At 44.6% G+C, this 23,889-nt stretch overlaps 1 protein-coding gene across 1 annotated transcript in view; it reads left to right on the top strand.

The window, feature by feature from the left end:
* The first annotated feature begins 4,465 nt into the window (after positions 1-4,465).
* The window catches only part of PNLIP (pancreatic lipase), a 133,989-nt gene continuing 114,565 nt past the window's right edge, over positions 4,466-23,889 (top strand). Inside the window, exon 1 of the mRNA XM_088466431.1 lies at positions 4,466-4,469. Coding sequence (XP_088322557.1) covers positions 4,466-4,469 — 4 coding nt within the window. The remainder of the gene's footprint in view (positions 4,470-23,889) is intronic.

Here is a 23,889-nt window from a genome sequence, read left to right as displayed (position 1 = left end):
CAGTGACCCTGTACCAAGCATATGGGAGAGCAGCCAGTGTCATAGTCACTGAGAGGGAGAAGGAGATCAGGGGCACTGGTGGTAAGGATAGTGCAGGGGAAGGCACAGCAGCTCTCAGTGACCCTGTACCCAGCGTACGGTCCCACCAGCCAGTGTCAGAGTCACTGAGAGGGAGAAGGAGACCAGGAGCACTGGTGGTAGGGATAGTGCAGGGGAAGGCACAGCAGCTCTCAGTGACCCTGTACCCAGCATATGGTCCCACCAGCCAGTGTCAGAGTCACTGAGAGGGAGAATGAGATCAGGGGCACTGGTGGTAAGGATAGTGCAGGGGAAGGCACAGCAGCTCTCAGTGACCCTGTACCCAGCGTATGGGTGAGCAGCCAGTGTCAGAGTCACTGAGAGGGAGAAGGAGACCAGGAGCACTGGTGGTAAGGATAGTGCAGGGGAAGGCACAGCAGCTCTCAGTGACCCTGTACCCAGCATATGATCTACCAGCCAGTGTCAGAGTCACTGAGAGGGAGAATGAAACCAGGAGTACTGGTGGTAAGGATAGTGCAGGGGAAGGCACAGCAGCTCTCAGTGACCCTGTACCCAGCATATGATTCCACCAGCCAGTGTCAGAGTCACTGAGAGGGAGAAGGAGACCAGGGGCACTGGTGGTAAGGATAGTGCAGGGGAAGGCACAGCAGCTCTCAGTGACCCTGTACCCAGCATATGGGTGAGCAGCCAGTGTCAGAGTCACTGAGAGGGAGAAGGAGACCAGGAGCACTGGTGGTAAGGATAGTGCAGGGGAAGGCACAGCAGCTCTCAGTGACCCTGTACCCAGCATATGGTCCCACCAGCCAGTGTCAGAGTCACTGAGAGGGAGAAGGAGACCAGGGGTACTGGTGGTAAGGATAGTGCAGGGAAGGCACAGCAGCTCTCAGTGACCCTGTACCCAGCGTATGGGAGAGCAGCCAGTGTCATTGTCACTGAGAGGGAGAATGAGACCAGGAGCACTGGTGGTAAGGATAGTGCAGGGGATGACACAGCAGCTCTCAGTGACCCTGTACCCAGCATATGGGAGAGCAGCCAGTGTCAGAGTCACTGAGAGGGAGAATGAGACCAGGAGCACTGGTGGTAGGGATAGTGCAGGGGAAGGCACAGCAGCTCTCAGTGACCCTGTACCCAGCATATGGTCCCACCAGCCAGTGTCAGAGTCACTGAGGGGAGGAGGAGACCAGGAGCACTGGTGGTAAGGATAGTGCAGGGGAAGGCACAGCAGCTCTCAGTGACCCTGTACCCAGCATATGGGAGAGCAGCCAGTGTCATAGTCACTGAGGGGAGAAGGAGACCATCGGCACTGGTGGTAAGGAGACTGCAGGGAAGGAGTTGCTGGGGGCATGGATAAGCTTTCCAGTGACATCTGGTATGAGGAATGATGAATCCTACAGATGTTATGAACGTGAAAGTAGCAGGACTGAGAGATGGGCTGACTGTGAGGTGAGAAGGAGAGCTGAATCCAGGATGGTAAAAAAGCAGCAGATGCCAAGTCTGCTACAATGACTCCATAGCCCTGGCTGGCACTAGAGCAGAAGTCCTCATAGTGTTTATGCTTTATGTACCTACTGCTCAGTACCCTGATCTTGCCATACACTCACACCCTCTTATGTCTGCTCCTGGTGTTAGAGTGATCATGGTTTCATGTGGTATACTCACAGAACACAGGCGTCGGCAGCATGTACATTGTGTGCGCTGATAAATGATTGGTTGACTTGTGTACCTGCTCGTCACCTATCAAAATTGCAGTATTCATGTGGCACAATAGCCAGAGATCAATGACAAAGGCTTCTCAGTATGCGTCTGACACAAAATGGGGGCTACATAAGTTGTTGTGATGTACTATGCATATTAGTGCAATCCCAAAAAGTGAAGAGAGATGTGTGATATGCTTTATTAGTGCACTGGGTCTTGTGAATAGAGAGGAAGAACAGTGATGATATGGGGGATCAGTGCTCTAACTGTCGTAGGTACTGGGGGCTCAGCTGCTATGGGGCCCGGACCCCTGCACCTGCGGTGCCAGCCTCGGTCCACACCCCCTTCCGCACCCTCCTCACTCCCCTCTTGTTGACTTACCTGCTCTGTGGTCGTGTCCCCCCCCTCGGTGGTCTTGTCCTACCGGTCAGCTCTACCTCTTTATCTTCTGTCTTATCATTGACTGATACTGGGAGGAGGCGTGGCCAACTCCTCTCTGTATCAATCAGTGAGGACTGAGGAGATGGAGCCGACCGGGAAAGGAAGTGTTCCTGCCCTGTGCAACGTGACCGTGGAGCAGGTAAGTCTACTGTCAAGGAGAGGGGAGTGAGGAGGGCGTGGGGGGAGGGGGTCGCGGACCTAGGGGGCTCGTGAAAATTTTGCTATTGGGCCCCCCTAGGTCCAGTTATGCCCCTGCGGGGGATCCTCATGCAGGTGCGTACATACAAATATGTCATAATCAGATGAGCAATTACATTAGGTGTCACTTATGCACCTGCCATAGAGCAAGCACAAATACACGCTGATGAAAAAGACTTGCTGCAGATACAGGTCCGGGCCCCCCGGGAGATGGGTGCAGCTAAGCATATGTAATATTGTGTGCACTTTGGGCCCTATATACTACAATCCGAATTTACAATTTTTCTTGCTAAATTCGACTGTGAGTTTAGGAAATATTACATGGATATACTAATATCCGCATGCAGGGACAGAGCTTGCAATAAAGATATTAAAGATCTTTCCCTGCAAATCCTGTCCACACACTTCTCTCTATATTTTTCGGAAACATTACAAAGAGAATGTGTCTGCACATGTGCCTCCAACCGGATACCGAAACCACCACCCCACCCCACTCAGATTACATTTCCCTCGTGATCGGTGCTCCAGTGATGTCCTCTGGAGCTCCAGTCAGCTGGTCTCCCGGCTCCTGCACTGTGACACCGGTCAGCTGTTCTGAACATGAGCCAGGAGACCAGCTGACCGGAGCACCAGTCACCGGTCCCTGGATGCAGATACGTGTTTTGGGTTTTTTTACTATATTTTTGCATTGATCAGCTTGTGCTCTATTTAGACCACACAGCTGATCACTGGGCACCTAACCCTAAGGAGGGTTAGGGGGTTAGGTTAGGTTAGTTAGTACTTACCTATCCATGATCGGGATTTCCAGCGCTGTCGGGCTGCCGCTCCCGGGAACTCTGCTGTTGTCGGCCAGGCACTGCCGGGAATCGAACATGCAGCCGGTGGTATTTCATACTGATTTCGGGTTAGGCACTCCCCCGGGGGACATAGGTTTAGGCACTTAGAGGGGGGATTAGGGTTAGGCACTGGGGGGGAAGGTTAGGGTTAGGCACCCCTAAGGGAGGGTTAGGTGGTTAGAAATAGGTTAGAGAATATTTACCTTCAACGATCGGGATTTCCTCTTCTGCCGGGATGCCGCTGTCAGGATTCCAACCACCGGGCAAAGGTCCGGTGGTTAATCATACCGATTCCGTTCTGCCTTTTAGAGCAGGGCAGGAGTCGGGAACCTGGGGGGACCCTGGATAACGCCATCTCCAGGTGGCGTTATTATTACAGGGCTTTTCCTGGTATTTATTCACAATATATTTTTAGTAACTTTGGCCATATCACATTTACCATTACAATAATGGGAAATGTGATCTGTTTACTAAAAATATGTGATAATTGGGGTTTGGAGTAGAATGTTGCGATTTTTCCTCCAATTGCCCTTTAGTATGATACTAAAATAATTTGAAAATGGTTTGAAAACACGTTTCACATTATTTTAGTAAAAATAATGTTAATAAATAGGCCCCTTTGTCATTTGTAACCCAGGGCTCGACAAATCCCAGTCGCCAGAGCGACCAAGTTTTCAGACGTGGCGACTGGATTTTGCAGGGAATAGAGAATTCCTAAGAAGCTCTGGAGATCCCCGACACAGAGGTCTCTGGGTCCCGGCATCCTTGGCACGGAGGTCTCTGGCTCCCGGCATCCCCGGCACAGAGGTCTCTGGGTCCCGGCATCCCCGGCACGGAGGTCTCTGGGTCATGGCATCCCCGGCACGGAGGTCTCTGGGTTCCGGCATCCCCCCACATGGAGGTCTCTGGTTCCCGGCACGGAGGTCTGTGGGTCTCAGCATCCCTGACGAGGAGGTCTCTGGGTCCCAGCATCCCCGGCATAGTGGTGTCTGGGTCCCGGCTTCCCTAGCGCTGAGGTCTCTGGTTCCTAGTATCCCCGGCACGGAGGTCTGTGGGTCTCAGCATCCCTGGTGTGGAGGTCTCTGGGTCCCGGCATCCCCCGCACGGAAGTCTCTGGGTCCTGGCATCCCCGGCGGTCTCTGTGTCCTGTCATATCTGCCTGTCTCTGGTCCCAGACTCCGTCTCCCTCAGTGGTCCCAGTAGATTTAGCAGAACCAGCGGTCCCAGGCATCCCAGAGCAGCAGCCACAATCCAATATGGGTAAGACATGTTGCTTCTATCTGTACATTTACCTCACGTCACCGTCCCCTCTGCTGGGCTTCAAGTTTACTAAGGCAAATAATCTAATGCAGACATTTTAATTTAAGGTCTTCCTCTGTTTGGCATGCTATAAATTGGGGGTACTACTGTATGGCATACTATATATTGGGCATTAGAGATAAGTATGAGGCTGGGTTTGATGGGCATTGAAGAGGCATGTGTGGTGGTTAAATGGCACGTTTGGAGGTCTGATGGGCATTGAAGGTACTTGTGTGGTAGTGTGTACAAGGTTTCATATGCTTTGGTAGGGGAAGATGGTCTGGCTCCTAAATTTTTAAGCTGGCTCCCAGACTTTAGAGAACTTTGTTGAGCCCTGTTGTAACCATTTAGTCACCAACTCTGCATTTCCCCCAAAGTGACAGATTATGGGTCCCTCATACATATGACACAACACATTGCTCTTAGAGGTCAGTCTCATGTGCTTCTGTTATCTGCATCTAATTTCCCCTTATATGTCAGTAACGTGTCTCCTGATGCTGTAACCCTCTAGCCAGGAGCCAGTCTGTTATGTTACCAGCAAGTTAGAATCATTTACGTCTTGTCTCTAATTATCTGATTAATGCATAGGAAAGTTTTCCACATTATACAACATGTTTTCAGGTTAGCAGAATAGATTTGTTGTGTCCTTGCCTCTTGTCAGATGGCCGTGTCCTTGGCGTGTGGTGTATGTCGGCCATATGGTATACATAACACTGTGAATGTGGAGGCAGTCAGATCATGTACAATGCTCAGGACTGCAAATATATATATGAATTAATTTCTTCAGTAAATGTGTCACAATCATAAAATGTAAACATACAGCAGCAGGGCAGTTATCTGACAGCAGAAATATATTCAGATAAATCTATTGTACATAGTAAGATTTCTGAATGTATTGTCTTTATGTTTCACCAAATTACACCACCCTGCATCCAATCAGAGCATCAGTGCACTCACAGGACTACACCAATCTGCATCCAATCAGAGCATTAGAGCACTCACGGGACTACACCACCCTGCAGCCAATCAGAGCATTAGAGCACTCACAGGACTACACCAATCTGCATCCAATCAGAGCATTAGTGCACTCACAGGACTACACCACCCTGCATCCAATCAGAGCATTAGAGCACTCACAGGACTACACCAATCTGCATCCAATCAGAGCATTAGTGCACTCACAGGACTACACCACCCTGCATCCAATCAGAGCATTAGAGCACTCACAGGACTACAACAATCTGCATCCAATCAGAGCATTAGAGCACTCACAGGACTACACCAATCTGCATCCAATCAGAGCATTAGAGCACTCACAGGACTACACCAATCTGCATCCAATCAGAGCATTAGTGCACTCACAGGACTACACCACCCTGCATCCAATCAGAGCATTAGAGCACTCACAGGACTACACCAATCTGCATCCAATCAGAGCATTAGTGCACTCACAGGACTACACCACCCTGCATCCAATCAGAGCATTAGAGCACTCACAGGACTACACCACCCTGCATCCAATCAGAGTATTAGAGCACTCACAGGACTACACCGCCCTGCATCCAATCAGAGCATTAGTGCACTCACAGGACTACACCACCCTGCATCCAATCAGAGCATTAGAGCACTCACAGGACTACACCAATCTGCATCCAATCAGAGCATTAGAGAACTCACAGGACTACACCAATCTGCATCCAATCAGAGCATTAGAGCACTCACAGGACTACACCACCCTGCATCCAATCAAAGCATTAGAGCACTCACAGGACTACACCAATCTGCATCCAATCAGAGCATTAGAGCACTCACAGGACTACACCACCCTGCATCCAATCAGAGCATTAGTGCACTCACAGGACTACACCACCCTGCATCCAATCAGAGCATTAGAGCACTCACAGGACTACACCAATCTGCATCCAATCAGAGCATTAGAGCACTCACAGGACTACACCAATCTGCATCCAATCACAGCATTAGAGCACTCACAGGACTACACCAATCTGCATCCAATCAGAGCATTAGAGCACTCACAGGACTACACCAACCTGAAGTCAGAGCATTAGAATGCCCACAGGACTACACCAACCTGCAGCCAATCAGAATATTAGAGCACTCACAGGACAACACCAACCTGTATCCAATCAGAATATTAGAGCGCTCACAGTACTACACCACCCTGCAGCCAATCAGAGCATTAATGCACTCACAGGACTACACCAACCTGTAGCCAATCAGAGCATTTGTGCACTCATAGGACTACACCAATCTGCAGCCAATCAGAGCATTAGAGTGCTCCCAGGACTACACCACTCTGCATCCAATCCGAATATTAGAGCGCTCACAGGACTACACCACCCTGCAGCCAATCAGAGCATTAGTGCACTCGCAGGACTACACCAATCTGCATCCAATCAGAGCATTAGAGCACTCACAGGACTACACCAACCTGTAGCCAATCAGAGCATTAGTGCACTCTTAGGACTACACCAATCTGCAGCCAATCAGAGCATTAGAGTGCTCACAGGACTACACCACCCTGCATCCAATCAGAGTATTAGAGCACTCACAGGACTACACCACCCTGCATCCAATCAGAGCATTAGTGCACTCACAGGACTACACCACCCTGCATCCAATCAGAGCATTAGAGCACTCACAGGACTACACCAATCTGCATCCAATCAGAGCATTAGTGCACTCACAGGACTACACCACCCTGCATCCAATCAGAGCATTAGAGCACTCACAGGACTACACCAATCTGCAATCCAATCAGAGCATTAGAGCACTCACAGGACTACACCAATCTGCATCCAATCAGAGCATTAGAGCACTCACAGGACTACACCACCCTGCATCCAATCAGAGCATTAGAGCACTCACAGGACTACACCAATCTGCATCCAATCAGAGCATTAGTGCACTCACAGGACTACACCACCCTGCATCCAATCAGAGCATTAGAGCACTCACAGGACTACACCACCCTGCATCCAATCAGAGTATTAGAGCACTCACAGGACTACACCGCCCAGCATCCAATCAGAGCATTAGTGCACTCACAGGACTACACCACCCTGCATCCAATCAGAGCATTAGAACACTCGCAGGACTACACCAATCTGCATCCAATCAGAGCATTAGAGCACTCACAGGACTACACCAATCTGCATCCAATCAGAGCATTAGAGCACTCACAGGACTACACCAACCTGTAGCCAATCAGAGCATTAGTGCACTCATAGGACTACACCAATCTGCAGCCAATCATAGCATTCGAGTGCTCACAGGACTACACCACCCTGCATCCAATCAGAGTACTAGAGCACTCACAGGACTACACCAATCTGCATCCAATCAGAGCATTAGAGCAGTCACAGGACTACACCAATCTGCATCCAATCAGAGCATAAGAGCACTCACAGGACTACACCAATCTGCTTCCAATCAGAGCATTAGAGCACTCACAGGACTACACCAATCTGCATCCAATCAGAGCATTAGAGCACTCACAGGACTACACCAACCTGAAGTCAGAGCATTAGAATGCCCACAGGACTACACCAACCTGCAGCCAATCAGAATATTAGAGCACTCAGAGGACTACACCAACCTGTATCCAATCAGAATATTAGAGCGCTCACAGTACTACACCTCCCTGCATCCAATCAGAGCATTAGTGCACTCACAGGACTACACCACCCTGCATCCTGTCAGAGCATTAGAGCACTCACAGGACTACACCAATCTGCATTCAATCAGAGCATTAGAGCACTCACAGAACTACACCACCCTGCATCCAATCAGAGTATTAGAGCACTCACAGGACTACACCACCCTGCAGCCAATCAGAGCATTAATGCACTCACAGGACTACACCAACCTGTAGCCAATCAGAGCATTAGTGCACTCATAGGACTACACCAATCTGCAGCCAATCAGAGCATTAGAGTGCTCACAGCACTACACCACTCTGCATCCAATCAGAATATTAGAGCGCTCACAGGACTACACCACCCTGCAGCCAATCAGAGCATTATTGCACTCTCAGGACTACACCAATCTGCATCCAATCAGAGCATTAGAGCACTCACAGGACTATACCAACCTGAAGTCAGAGCATTAGAATGCCCACAGGACTACACCAACCTGCAGCCAATCAGAATATTAGAGCACTCACAGCACTACACCAACCTGTATCCAAACAGAATATTAGAGCTCTCACAGTACTACACCACCCTGCAGCCAATCAGAGCATTAGTGCACTCACAGGACTACACCAACCTGTTGCCAATCAGAGCATTAGTGCACTCATAGGACTACACCAATCTGCAGCCAATCAGAGCATTAGAGTGCTAACAGGACTACACCACTCTGCATCCAATCCGAATATTAGAGCGCACACAGGACTACACCACCCTGCAGCCAATCAGAGCATTAGTGCGCTCACAGGACTACACCAATCTGCATCCAATCAGAGCATTAGAGCATTCACTGGACTACACCAACCTGTAGCCAATCAGAGCATTAGTGCACTCATAGGACTACACCAATCTGCAGCCAATCAGAACATTAGAGTGCTCACAGGACTACACCACCCTGCATCCAATCAGAGTATTAGAGCACTCACAGGACTACACCACCCTGCATCCAATCAGAGCATTAGTGCTCTCACAGGACTACACCACCCTGCATCCAATCAGAGCATTAGAGCACTCACAGGACTACACCAATCTGCATCCAATCAGAGCATTAGAGCACTCACAGGACTACACCAATCTGCATCCAATCAGAGCATTAGAGCACTCACAGGACTACACCAATCTGCTTCCAAATAGAGCATTAGAGCACTCACAGGACTACACCAATCTGCATACAATCAGAGCATTAGAGCACTCACAGGACTACACCACCCTGCATCCAATCAGAGCATTAGTGCACTCACAGGACTACACCACCCTGCATCCAATCAGAGCATTAGAGCACTCACAGGACTACACCAATCTGCATCCAATCAGAGCATTAGAGCACTCACAGGACTACACCAATCTGCATCCAATCAGAGCATTAGAGCACTCACAGGACTACACCAATCTGCATCCAATCAGAACATTAGAGCACTCACAGGACTACACCAATCTGCATCCAATCAGAGCATTAGAGTGTCCACAGGTCTACTCCAACCTGCAGCCAATCAGAATATTAGAGCACTCACAGGACTACACCAACCTGTATCCAATCAGAATATTAGAGCGCTCACAGTACTACACCACCCTGCAGCCAATCAGAGCATTAGTGCACTCACAGGACTACACCAACCTGTAGCCAATCAGAGCATTAGTGCACTCATAGGACTACACCAATCTGCAGCCAATCATAGCATTCGAGTGCTCACAGGACTACACCACCCTGCATCCAATCAGAGTACTAGAGCACTCACAGGACTACACCAATCTGCATCCAATCAGAGCATTAGAGCACTCACAGGACTACACCAATCTGCATCCAATCAGAGCATAAGAGCACTCACAGGACTACACCAATCTGCTTCCAATCAGAGCATTAGAGCACTCACAGGACTACACCAATCTGCATCCAATCAGAGCATTAGAGCACTCACAGGACTACACCAACCTGAAGTCAGAGCATTAGAATGCCCACAGGACTACACCAACCTGCAGCCAATCAGAATATTAGAGCACTCACAGGACTACACCAACCTGTATCCAATCAGAATATTAGAGCGCTCACAGTACTACACCTCCCTGCATCCAATCAGAGCATTAGTGCACTCACAGGACTACACCACCCTGCATCCTGTCAGAGCATTAGAGCACTCACAGGACTACACCAATCTGCATTCAATCAGAGCATTAGAGCACTCACAGGACTACACCACCCTGCATCCAATCAGAGTATTAGAGCACTCACAGGACTACACCACCCTGCAGCCAATCAGAGCATTAATGCACTCACAGGACTACACCAACCTGTAGCCAATCAGAGCATTAGTGCACTCATAGGACTACACCAATCTGCAGCCAATCAGAGCATTAGAGTGCTCACAGCACTACACCACTCTGCATCCAATCAGAATATTAGAGCGCTCACAGGACTACACCACCCTGCAGCCAATCAGAGCATTATTGCACTCTCAGGACTACACCAATCTGCATCCAATCAGAGCATTAGAGCACTCACAGGACTATACCAACCTGAAGTCAGAGCATTAGAATGCCCACAGGACTACACCAACCTGCAGCCAATCAGAATATTAGAGCACTCACAGCACTACACCAACCTGTATCCAAACAGAATATTAGAGCTCTCACAGTACTACACCACCCTGCAGCCAATCAGAGCATTAGTGCACTCACAGGACTACACCAACCTGTTGCCAATCAGAGCATTAGTGCACTCATAGGACTACACCAATCTGCAGCCAATCAGAGCATTAGAGTGCTAACAGGACTACACCACTCTGCATCCAATCCGAATATTAGAGCGCACACAGGACTACACCACCCTGCAGCCAATCAGAGCATTAGTGCGCTCACAGGACTACACCAATCTGCATCCAATCAGAGCATTAGAGCATTCACTGGACTACACCAACCTGTAGCCAATCAGAGCATTAGTGCACTCATAGGACTACACCAATCTGCAGCCAATCAGAGCATTAGAGTGCTCACAGGACTACACCACCCTGCATCCAATCAGAGTATTAGAGCACTCACAGGACTACACCACCCTGCATCCAATCAGAGCATTAGTGCTCTCACAGGACTACACCACCCTGCATCCAATCAGAGCATTAGAGCACTCACAGGACTACACCAATCTGCATCCAATCAGAGCATTAGAGCACTCACAGGACTACACCAATCTGCATCCAATCAGAGCATTAGAGCACTCACAGGACTACACCAATCTGCTTCCAAATAGAGCATTAGAGCACTCACAGGACTACACCAATCTGCATACAATCAGAGCATTAGAGCACTCACAGGACTACACCACCCTGCATCCAATCAGAGCATTAGTGCACTCACAGGACTACACCACCCTGCATCCAATCAGAGCATTAGTGCACTCACAGGACTACACCACCCTGCATCCAATCAGAGCATTAGAGCACTCACAGGACTACACCAATCTGCATCCAATCAGAGCATTAGAGCACTCACAGGACTACACCAATCTGCATCCAATCAGAGCATTAGAGCACTCACAGGACTACACCAATCTGCATCCAATCAGAACATTAGAGCACTCACAGGACTACACCAATCTGCATCCAATCAGAGCATTAGAGTGTCCACAGGTCTACTCCAACCTGCAGCCAATCAGAATATTAGAGCACTCACAGGACTACACCAACCTGTATCCAATCAGAATATTAGAGCGCTCACAGTACTACACCACCCTGCAGCCAATCAGAGCATTAGTGCACTCACAGGACTACACCAACCTGTAGCCAATCAGAGCATTAGAGCACTCACAGGACTACACCAATCTGCAGCCAATAATAACTAATAGCATTAGTGCACTCACAGGACTACACCAACCTGCATCCAATCAGAGCATTAGTGCACTCACAGGACTATTTCAACCTGTAGCCAGAGCATTAGAGTGCCCACAGGACTACACCAATCTGCAGCCAATTAGAGCATTAGTGAACTCACAGGACTACATCAACCTATAGCCATTAGGACTAGACGTCCCTGCAGCCAATCAGAGCTATAGAGCTAACACAGGACTACACCACCCTGCAGCCAATCAGAGCATTAGTGCACTCACAGGACTACACCAACTTGAAGTCAATCAGAGCATCAGAGCACTCACAGGATTAAACCAACATGCAGCCAGAGCATTAGAGTGCTCACAGGACTACACCAATCTGCAACCAATCAGAGCATTATTTACTGGTTACTTTGTACAGTAATTATAATTTAATACCCATGTGAAGGTTGACCTGATCGTCCAATGCCACCCAAGAGAGACTGATGCTGTCTTTGAGGAGTGTATACGTTGGCTCCCATCCTCTTCTCCGATGCTCGCTGCCAAAGTCATAAGGCAGCTGGACAACGCATCAATGACTATTTTCAGTACTGTGTGCTGTTCCGTGACTGCTCCTTCTTACCCCCTTATCTCAGGTCATTTTCTGTCTTCATGTCTGGATTATTATATCCCCTATCCCAGGACATTTTGTTTTTTAGTAGAGACTTTTACCTTGTTAATATGCCTATACCAGACAGGTCATCCAAGCATCATTGTCACTCTGAGAAACCTCCAATTGTGGAACTAGGGATAATAAAACATTTATGTACAGTCACATTGCCTTTCCCAGGAGAGACTTCTCACTAACCTGCCCCAAAGTCTGCACGACACGTATAGAACTGACAGTAATCTCAGACTAGGCCTGATATGGTTTCAGATACTGTATCCACTAGAATTGATAAAGAATAATTTTACCCATGACGAGTTCTCATTTGTTGCACTCACACGTGTCTCACTTGGCAGAATTATCACGTTTATAATCAACAGTATATTGATAACTATCTGGTTTTACAGACGAGATCAAAGCAAGTATCTTTGCACCTTGGTAGAACCTTGTTTTAGTGCAGGTGGTGTGTAGGGGGAGGAGGGCAGATGTACGATGTGCAGAGAGAGATAAGGCTCCAATACCTCAGCAATCAAATACCACAAATGAACGATTTGCGATTTCCCAATCCAGCAATCTGCGACCATACATTACAGATCTTTTTCAGTGATTTGCAGATCATTTTCAGGAAAGACTCATCATGTTACTAGTAACGGTCGGCAAATTGGTTCATCGCTTCCATACAGTAGCAATCTGCAGCCCCGATTGGTCGGTGAAATCCAACATGTTGGAGAACCTGATTTGGCGATTGCGGTCACTTTTTGATGGCAATCGTCAATCAGGGAAGCACATACATTAGCGATTTATTGTGACAAACATCACCAAATAACCCCAATCCATCGCAGATTGATAGGTGCCTTTAGATTTGGGAGGGGCGTCTCCTGGTTCGGATTAATTTGCTGTATAAAAATAAAGCTAAAAATACACACAAAATCTGGCGCTGGATCACTGCACAGCTGATAATATTTGAACAAATATAGAAAACCGACTGCTGCTCCAAATTATCTATCAAAGGGAATATGGATGAAAAAAATAAAAAGTAGATATTGAAGCGCTGTCTGTATAATAAAAATCACATATTTAATCACATAATGTAGACATAAACCAGACCTAGTCCAAAATATATAAAAAGAAAAAAATTGAAAATAAAAATAAAAAATATAAAAAAATATTCAGGCCTATTTAGACCCGAATCTACCTATAATTAACCGTTAAAAATAGCCAGTTCGGACAATACTTAATCACTTGTAATAAGTGACTAGCACTATATGTGTGTGAAAATGGGAAGACAAACATATATACAACACTAAGAAGCGAATGAACATAGGGCCTGATTCAGAGCCGGGCTTATGTTTTTTTTTTAACGGCCTCCTGGCTGCTCGCATGGCTGTGGGTGACCACCCACAGCTATTGCGAGTGGCCATGATGATAGTCGCGATGGTCAAGACCATTGCAACCATCAGGCTTGCGACGAGACCCTTGTGGTAGGGTCTCGTGGCCTCAAGCCCCAGAGAGCTTCTGGCTCTAATAGAGCCGGAAGCTCTCCCACTGACATCACTGTCAGTGTGATTAAAAATGAAGCTCCCCAGTATCGGTGGGCTACATGCAGAAGCAGCCAGTATTTACCCTGCATGCAAAAAGAATAAATGTATTTGCAACATTGCCCAGGAGCGAAGTTACTTTTTAATTTATTCCTAACTCAAAATCAGGCCTTAAATGAGATCCTACTACAATAAGCTCATATACAAGCATGTGTAATATAATATTATACTTTATATATAATTATCATATCATTATATACATACAGTATTATACATTGCTGTACATTGAGGAGGCAGGACATAGGGCCCCATTTACCAACGAGACATAGCACTCACTAAATGGGTTATGTCTTCTTTTCAATATTTAAGCAGTGATACAACTATTTGTCACTGTCCTTGGTGCAAGTGATCAGGGAGATCTCTGTGTGTGCACAACGCTGCACACTCTGTAGTTCTGTGCACACGCCCTTTATAAGCTGTGTGAGTGCTCCTTATACAGCCCTGACACGCGTATTAGCCAACAGTGGAGATGTCAGTAACATCAGCTGTGTACACTCGGCTCCAGAGCATGCACAGTGCGGAAACACACAACATACTAACCACAAAGAGACTGGTATTCAGCTCTGCATCACCCCTAAGAGGGTAACATTGGTACATGAGGGAGCAGTAAGAGGATAATACTTATACATGAGATAGCAGTAAGAGGATAATACTTATACATGAGATAGCAGTAAGAGGATAATACTTATACATGAGATAGTTGTAAGAGGGTAATACTTATACATGAGCTAGCAGTAGCAAGGGAACACTTATTTCTGAGGTCGCAGTAAGAGGATAAATTTATACCTGAAGTAGTAGTAACAGGGGAACAAAAACTTGAGGTAGAGATAAGGGAGGGACACATACTGTGCATGAGGCAGCAAAAAGAGGAGAACACTGGTACATGAGGTAGTAGTAACGGGAAAATGTGCTTGATGTAGAGATAAGAGGATAACAGTCATATATAAGCTAGTAGTAAGAGGAGAACACTTATTCATGAGAGAGCAATAAGAGGGTAACACTTATATATGATGTAGCGGTAAGACGGTAACACTTATATATGAGAGAGCAGTAAGAGGGTAACACTTATACATGAGATAGCGGTAAGACGGTAACACTTATATATGAGAGAGCAGTAAGAGGGTAACACTTATATATGATGTAGCAGTAAGAGGGTAACACTTATACATGAGATAGCGGTAAGAGGGTAACACTTATACATGAGATAGCGGTAAGACGGTAACACTTATATATGAGAGAGCAGTAAGAGGGTAACACTTATATATGATGTAGCAGTAAGAGGGTAACACTTATACATGAGATAGCGGTAAGAGGGTAACACTTATATATGATGTAGCGGTAAGAGGGTAACACTTATACATGAGAGAGCAGTAAGAGTATAACATTTATACATGAGATAGCGGTAAGAGGATAACACTTATACATGAGATAGCGCTATGAGGGTAACACTTATACATGAGATAGCATAACACTTATACATGATGTAGCGGTAAGAGGGTAACACTTATACATGAAAGAGCAGTAAGAGGGGAACACTTATACTTGAGATAGCAGTAAGAGGGTAACACTTATATATGAGAAAGCGATAAGAGGGTAACGCATATACATGAGAGAGTGGTAAGAAGGTTTCACTTATACATGAGGTAGCGGTAAGAGGGTAACACTTATACATGAGATAGTGGTAAGAGGGTAACACTTATACATGAGGTAGCGGTAAGAGGGTAACACTTATACATGAGATTGCGGAAAGAGGGTATCACTGACACATGAGATAGTGGTAAGAAAGTAACACTTATACATGATAGATTAGTAAGAAGGTAATACTAATATATGAGTTAGCGATAAGAGGCTAACACTTATACATGAGATAGTGGTAAGAGGGTAACACTTATTCATGAGACAGTGGTAAGAGGGTAATACTTATACATGAGATAGTGGTAAGAGGGTAACACTTATACAGGAGATAGCAGTTACAGGGGAACACTATTACATGAGTTAGTGGTAAGAGGATAAACTTATACCTGAGGTCGTAGTAACAGGGGAACACATTCTTGAGGTAAAGATAAGAGGGTATTAGTTATAAATGAGTGAGTAGTAACAGGGGAACACTTATACATGAGGTAGAGAAAAGGGAAGGACACATACTGTGCATTAGGCAGCAAAAAGAGGAGAACACTGGTACATGCGGGAGTAGAAACGGGAACACATACTTGAGGTAGAGATAAGAGGGTAATAGTTATATATGAGGTAGTAGTAAGAGGCGAACACTTATTCATGAGATTGCAGTAGCAGGGTAACACTTATTCATGAGATAGCAGTAAGAGGGTAACACTTATACATGAGAGAGCAGTAAGAGGGGAACACTTATACATGAGGTAGCAGTAAGAGGATAACACTTATACATGAGAGAGCGGTAAGAGGGTAACACTTATACAAGAGGTAGCGGTAAGAGGGTAACACTTATACATGAAGTAGGAGTAACAGGGGATCACTTATACAAGAGATAGCAGTAAGAGGATAACACTTATACATTTTGTTGCGGTAAGAGGGTAACACTTATACATGGGATAGCGGAAAGAGGGTAACACTTATACATAAGAGAGCGGTAAGAGGATAACACTTATATATGAGATAGCAGTAAGAGGGTAACACTTATACATGAGGTAGCAGTAAGAGGGTAACACTTATACATGAGAGAGCAATAAGAGGATAACACTTATAAATGAGGTAGTGGTAAGAGGGGAACACTTATACATGATGTAGTAGTAAGAGGGTAACACTTATGCATGAGGTAGCGGTAAGAGGGTAACACTTATACATGATGTAGCAGCAAGAGGGTAACACTTATGCATGAGGTAACGGTAAGAGGTTAACACTTATACTAGATGTTGCGGTAAGAGGGTAACACTTAAGCATGAGGTAACGGTAAGAGGTTAACACTTATACATGATGTTGCGGTAAGAGGGTAACTCTTATACATGAGATAGCGGTAAGAGGGTAACACTTATACATGAGATAGCGGTAAGAGGGTAACACTTATACATGAGATAGCGGTAAGAGGGTTGGACTTATACATGAGAAAGCATTAAGAGGGTAACACTTATACATGAGAGAGCAGTAAGAGGATAACACTTAAACATGAGAGAGCAGTAAGAGTATAACACTTATACATGAGATAGCGGTAAGAGGGTAACACTTATACATGAGATAGCAGTAAGAGGATAACACTTATACATGAGATAGCGCTATGAGGGTAACACTTATACATGAGATAGCTTAACACTTATACATGATGTAGCGGTAAGAGGGTAACACTTATACATGAAAGAGCGGTAAGAGGGTAACACTTATACATGAGATAGCGGTAAGAGGGTAACACTTATACATGAGGTAGCAGTAAGAGGGTAACACTTTCATGAGAGAGCGGTAAGAGGGTAACACTTATACATGAGAGAGCGGTAAGAGGGTAACACTTATACATGAGATAGCGGTAAGAGGTTTACACTTATACATGAAGTAGCAGTAAGAGGGTAACACTTATACAGGAGGTAGCGGTAAGAGGGTAACACTTATACATGATGTAGCAGTAAGAGTGTAACACTTATATATGATAGAGCAGTAAGAGTGTAACACTTAAACATGATGTAGCCGTAAGAGGGTACACTTATACATGAGATAGCAGTAAGAGGGTAACATTTATACATGAAGTAGCAGTAAGAGGGTAACACTTATACATGATGTAGCGGTAAGAGGGTAACACTTATACATGAGATAGCTTTAAGAGGGTAACACTTATACATGAGATAGCGGTAAGAGGGTAACACTTTCATGAGAGAGCAGTAAGAGGATAACACATATACATGAGAGAGTGGTAAGAGGGTAACACTTATACATGAGATAGCGGTAAGAGGGTTACACTTATACATGATGTAGCGGTAAGAGGGTAACACTTATACATGAGATAGCGGTAAAAGGGTAATATTATATACATGAGATAGCGGTAAGAGGGTAACACTTATACATGAGGTAGCGGTAAGAGGGTAACACTTATACATGATGTAGCAGTCACAGGGGATCACTTATACATGAGATAGCAGTAAGAGGATAACACTTATACATGATGTAGCGGTAAGAGGGTAACACTTATACATGGGATAGCGGTAAGAGGGTAACACTTATACATAAGAGAGCGGTAAGAGGATAACACTTATATATGAGATAGCAGTAAGAGGGTAACACTTATACATGAGGTAGCAGTAAGAGGGTAACACTTATACATGAGATAGCGGTAAGAGGGTAACACTTATATATGAGAGAGAAATAAGAGGATAACACTTATACATGATGTTGCGGTAAGAGGGTAACACTTATACATGAGATAGCGGGAAGAGGGTAACACTTATACATGATGTAGTAGTAAGAGGGTAACACTTATACATGAGGTAGCGGTAAGAGGGTAACACTTATACATGATGTAGCAGTAAGAGGGTAACACTTATGCATGAGGTAACGGAAAGAGGGTAACACTTATACATGATGTAGCGGTAAGAGGGTAACACTTATACATGAGATAGCGGTAAGAGGGTAACACTTATACATGATGTAGCGGGAAGAGGGTAACACTTATATATGATGTAGTAGTAAGAGGGTAACACTTATGCATGAGGTAGCGGTAAGAGGGTAACATTTATACATGATGTAGTAGTAAGAGGGTAACACTTATGCATGAGGTAGCGGTAAGAGGGTAACATTTATACATGATGTAGCAGTAAGAGGGTAACACCTATGCATGAGGTAACGGTAAGAGGGTAACACTTATACATGATGTAGCGGTAAGAGGGTAACACTTATATATGAGATAGCGGTAAGAGGGTAACACTTATACATGATGTAGCGGGAAGAGGGTAACACTTATACATGAGATAGCGGTAAGAGGGTAACACTTATACATGAGATAGGGGTAAGAGGGTTAGACTTATACATGAGAAAGCAGTAAGAGGGTAACACTTATACATGATGTAGCAGTAAGAGGGTACACTTATACATGAGAGAGCGGTAAGAGGGTAACACTTATACATGAGAGAGAGGTAAGAGGGTAACACTTATACATGAGAAGCAGTAAGAGGATAATACTTATACATGAGAGAGCGGTAAGAGGGTAACACTTATACATGAGAAAGCAGTAAGAGGATAACACTTATTCATGAAGTAGCAATAAGAGGGTAACACTTATACAGGAGGTAGCGGTAAGAGGGTAACACTTATACATGATGTAGCAGTAAGAGTGTAACACTTATACATGGTAGAGCAGTAAGAGTGTAACACTTATACGTGATGTAGCCGTAAGAGGGTTCACTTATACATGAAATAGCAGTAAGATGGTAACACTTATACATGATGTAGCAGTAAGAGGGTAACACTTATACATGATGTAGCGGTAAGAGGGTAACACTTATACATGAGATAGCGGTCAGAGGGTAACACTTATACATGAGATAGCGGTAAGAGGGTAACACTTATACATGAGGTAGCGGTAAGAGGGGAACACTTATACATGAGAAAGCGATAAGAGGGTAACACATATACATGAGAGAGGGGCAAGAGGGTAACACTTATACATGAAAGAGCGGTAAGAGGATCACATTTATACATGAGGTAGCAGTAAGAGGGTAACACTTATACATGAGAAAGCGATAAGAGGGTAACACATATACATGAGAGAGGGGCAAGAGGGTAACACTTATACATGAGGTACCGGTAAGAGGGTAACACTTATACATGATGTAGCGGTAAGAGGGTAACACTTATACATGAGATAGCGGTAAGAGGGTAACACTTGTACATTAGGTAGCGGTAAGAGGGTAACACTTATACATGAGATAGTGGTAAGAGGGTAACACTTATACACGAGGTAGCGGTAAGAGGGTAACACTTATACATGAGATTGCGGAAAGAGGATAACACTGACACATGAGATAGCGGTAAGAAAGTAACACTTATACATGATAGATTAGTAAGAGGGTAATACTAATACATGAGTTAGCGATAAGAGGCTAACACTTATACATGAGGTAGCAGTAAGAGGGTAACACTTATACATGAGATAGTGGTAAGAGGGTAACACTTATACAGGAGATAGCAGTTACAGGGGAACACTAATACATGAGATAGTGGTAAGAGGGTAATACTTATACATGAGATAGTAGTAGCAGGGGAACACTTATATCTGAGGTCGCAGTAAGAGGATAAACTTATACCTGAGGTAGTAGTAACAGGGGAACACATTCTTGAGGTAAAGATAAGAGGGTATTAGTTATAAATGAGTTAGTAGTAACAGGGGAACACTTATACATGAGGTAGAGAAAATGGAAGGACAGATACTGTGTATTAGGCAGCAAAAAGAGGAGAACACTGGTACATACGGTAGTAGAAACGGGAACACATACTTGAGGTTGAGATAAGAGGGTAATAGTTATATATGAGGTAGTAGTAAGAGGGTAACACTTATTCATGAGATAGCAGTAAGAGGGTAACACTTATACATGAGAGAGCAGTAAGAGGGGAACACTTATACATGAGGTAGCAGTAAGAGGATAACACTTATACATGAGAGAGTGGTAAGAGGCTAACACTTATACATGAGAGAGCGGTAAGAGGGAAAGACTTATACATGAGATAGTGGTAAGAGGGTTACACTTATACATGATGTAGCGGTAAGAGGGTAACACTTATACATGAGATAGCGGTAAAAGGGTAATATTATATACATGAGTTAGCGGTAAGAGGGTAACACTTATACAAGAGGTAGCGGTAAGAGGGTAACACTTATACAAGTTGTAGCAGTAACAGGGGATCAGTTATACAAGAGATAGCAGTAAGAGGATAACACTTATACATGATGTTGCCGTAAGAGGGTAACACTTATACATGGGATAGCGGTAAGAGGTTAACACTTATACATGATGTTGCAGTAAGAGGATAACACTTATATATGAGAGAGCGGTAAGAGGGTAACACTTATACATGAGATAGCGGTAAGAGGGTAACACTTATACATGAGAGAGCAATAAGAGGATAACACTTATAAATGAGGTAGTGGTAAGAGGTGAACACTTATACATCATGTAGTAGTAAGAGGGTAAAACTTATGCATGAGGTAGCGGTAAGAGGGTAACACTTATACATGATGTAGCAGTAAGAGGGTAACACTTATGCATGAGGTAACGGTAAGAGGGTAACACTTATACATGATGTAGCGGTAAGAGGGTAACACATACATGAGATAGCGGTAAGAGGGTAACACTTATACATGATGTAGCGGGAATAGGGTAACACTTATACATGAGATAGCGGTAAGAGGGTAACACTTATACATGAGATAGCGGTAAGAGGGTTGGACTTATACATGAGAAAGCAGTAAGAGGGTAACACTTATACATGATGTAGCAGTAAGAGGGTTACACTTATACATGAAAGAGCGGTAAGAGGGTAACTCTTATACATGAGAGAGCGGTAAGACGGTAACACTTATACATGAGAAAGCAGTAAGAGGATAACACTTATACATGAAGTAGCAGTAAGAGGGTAACACTTATACAGGAGGTAGCGCTAAGAGGGTAACACTTATACATGATGTAGCAGTAAGAGTGTAACACTTATACATGATAGAGCAGTAAGAGTGTAACACTTATACGTGATGTAGCCGTAAGAGGGTTCACTTATACATGAGATAGCAGTAAGAGGGTAACACTTATACATGAGATAGCGGTAAGAGGGTAACACTTATACATGAGATAGCGGTAAGAGGGTAACACTTATACATGAGGTAGCGGTAAGAGGGTAACACTTTCATGAGAGAGCAGTAAGAGGATAACACTTATACATGAGAGAGTAGTATGAGGGTAACACTTATACATGAGAGAGTGGTAAGAGGGTAACACTTATACATGAGATAGCGGTAAGAGGGTTACACTTATACATGATGTAGTAGTAAGAGGGTAACACTTATACATGATGTAGCGGTAAGAGGGCAACACTTATACATGAGATAGCGGTAAGAGGGTAACACTTATACATGAGATAGCGGTAAGAGGGTAACACTTATACATGAGATAGCGGTAAGAGGATAACACTTATACATGAGGTAGCGGTAAGAGGGTAACACTTTCATGAGAGAGCAGTAAGAGGATAACACTTATACATGAGAGAGTAGTATGAGGGTAACACTTATACATGAGAGAGTGGTAAGAGGGTAACACTTATACATGAGATAGCGGTAAGAGGGTTACACTTATACATGATGTAGTAGTAAGAGGGTAACACTTATGCATGAGGTAGCGGTAAGAGGGTAACACTTATACATGATGTAGCAGTAAGAGGGTAACACTTATGCATGAGGTAACGGTAAGAGGGTAACACTTATACATGATGTAGCGGTAAGAGGATAACACTTATACATGAGATAGAGGTAAGAGGGTAACACTTATACATGAGGTAGCAGTAAGAGGGTAACACTTATATATGATAGAGCGGTAAGAGTGTAACACTTATACATGATGTAGCCGTAAGAGGGTTCACTTCTACATGAGATAGCAGTAAGAGGGTAACACTTATACATGAGAGAGTGGTAAGAGGGTAACACTTATACATGAGAGAGCGGTAAGAGGGTAACACTTATACATGATATAGCGGTAAGAGGGTTACACTTATACATGATGTAGCGGTAAGAGGGTAACACTTATACATGAGATAGCGGTAAAAGGGTAATATTATATACATGAGATAGCGGTAAGAGGGTAACACTTATATATGAGGTAGCGGTAAGAGGGTAACACTTAAACATGATGTAGCAGTAACAGGGGATCACTTAAACATGGGATAGCGGTAAGATGATAACACTTATATATGAGATAGCAGTAAGAGGGTAACACTTATACATGAGGTAGCTGTAAGAGGGTAACACTTATACATGAGATAGCGGTAAGAGGGTAACACTTATACATGAGAGAGCAATAAGAGGATAACATTTATACATGAGGTAGTGGTAAGAGGGGAACACTTATACATGATGTAGTAGTAAGAGGGTAACACTTAAGCATGAGGTAACGGTAAGAGGGTAACACTTATACATGATGTAGCGGTAAGAGGGTAACACTTATACATGATGTTGCAGTAAGAGGATAACACTTATATATGAGAGAGCGGTAAGAGGGTAACACTTATACATGAGATAGCGGTAAGAGGGTAACACTTATACATGAGAGAGCAATAAGAGGATAACACTTATAAATGAGGTAGTGGTAAGAGGTGAACACTTATACATCATGTAGTAGTAAGAGGGTAAAACTTATGCATGAGGTAGCGGTAAGAGGGTAACACTTATACATGATGTAGCAGTAAGAGGGTAACACTTATGCATGAGGTAACGGTAAGAGGGTAACACTTATACATGATGTAGCGGTAAGAGGGTAACACATACATGAGATAGCTGTAAGAGGGTAACACTTATACATGATGTAGCGGGAATAGGGTAACACTTATACATGAGATAGCGGTAAGAGGGTAACACTTATACATGAGATAGCGGTAAGAGGGTTGGACTTATACATGA

Source organism: Taudactylus pleione, unplaced genomic scaffold (assembly GCF_031769625.1).
Source record: "Taudactylus pleione unplaced genomic scaffold, aTauple2 ptg003137l, whole genome shotgun sequence".
Taxonomy (NCBI): Eukaryota; Metazoa; Chordata; class Amphibia; order Anura; family Myobatrachidae; genus Taudactylus; species Taudactylus pleione.
This window is presented reverse-complemented; position numbering and strand designations above follow the sequence as displayed.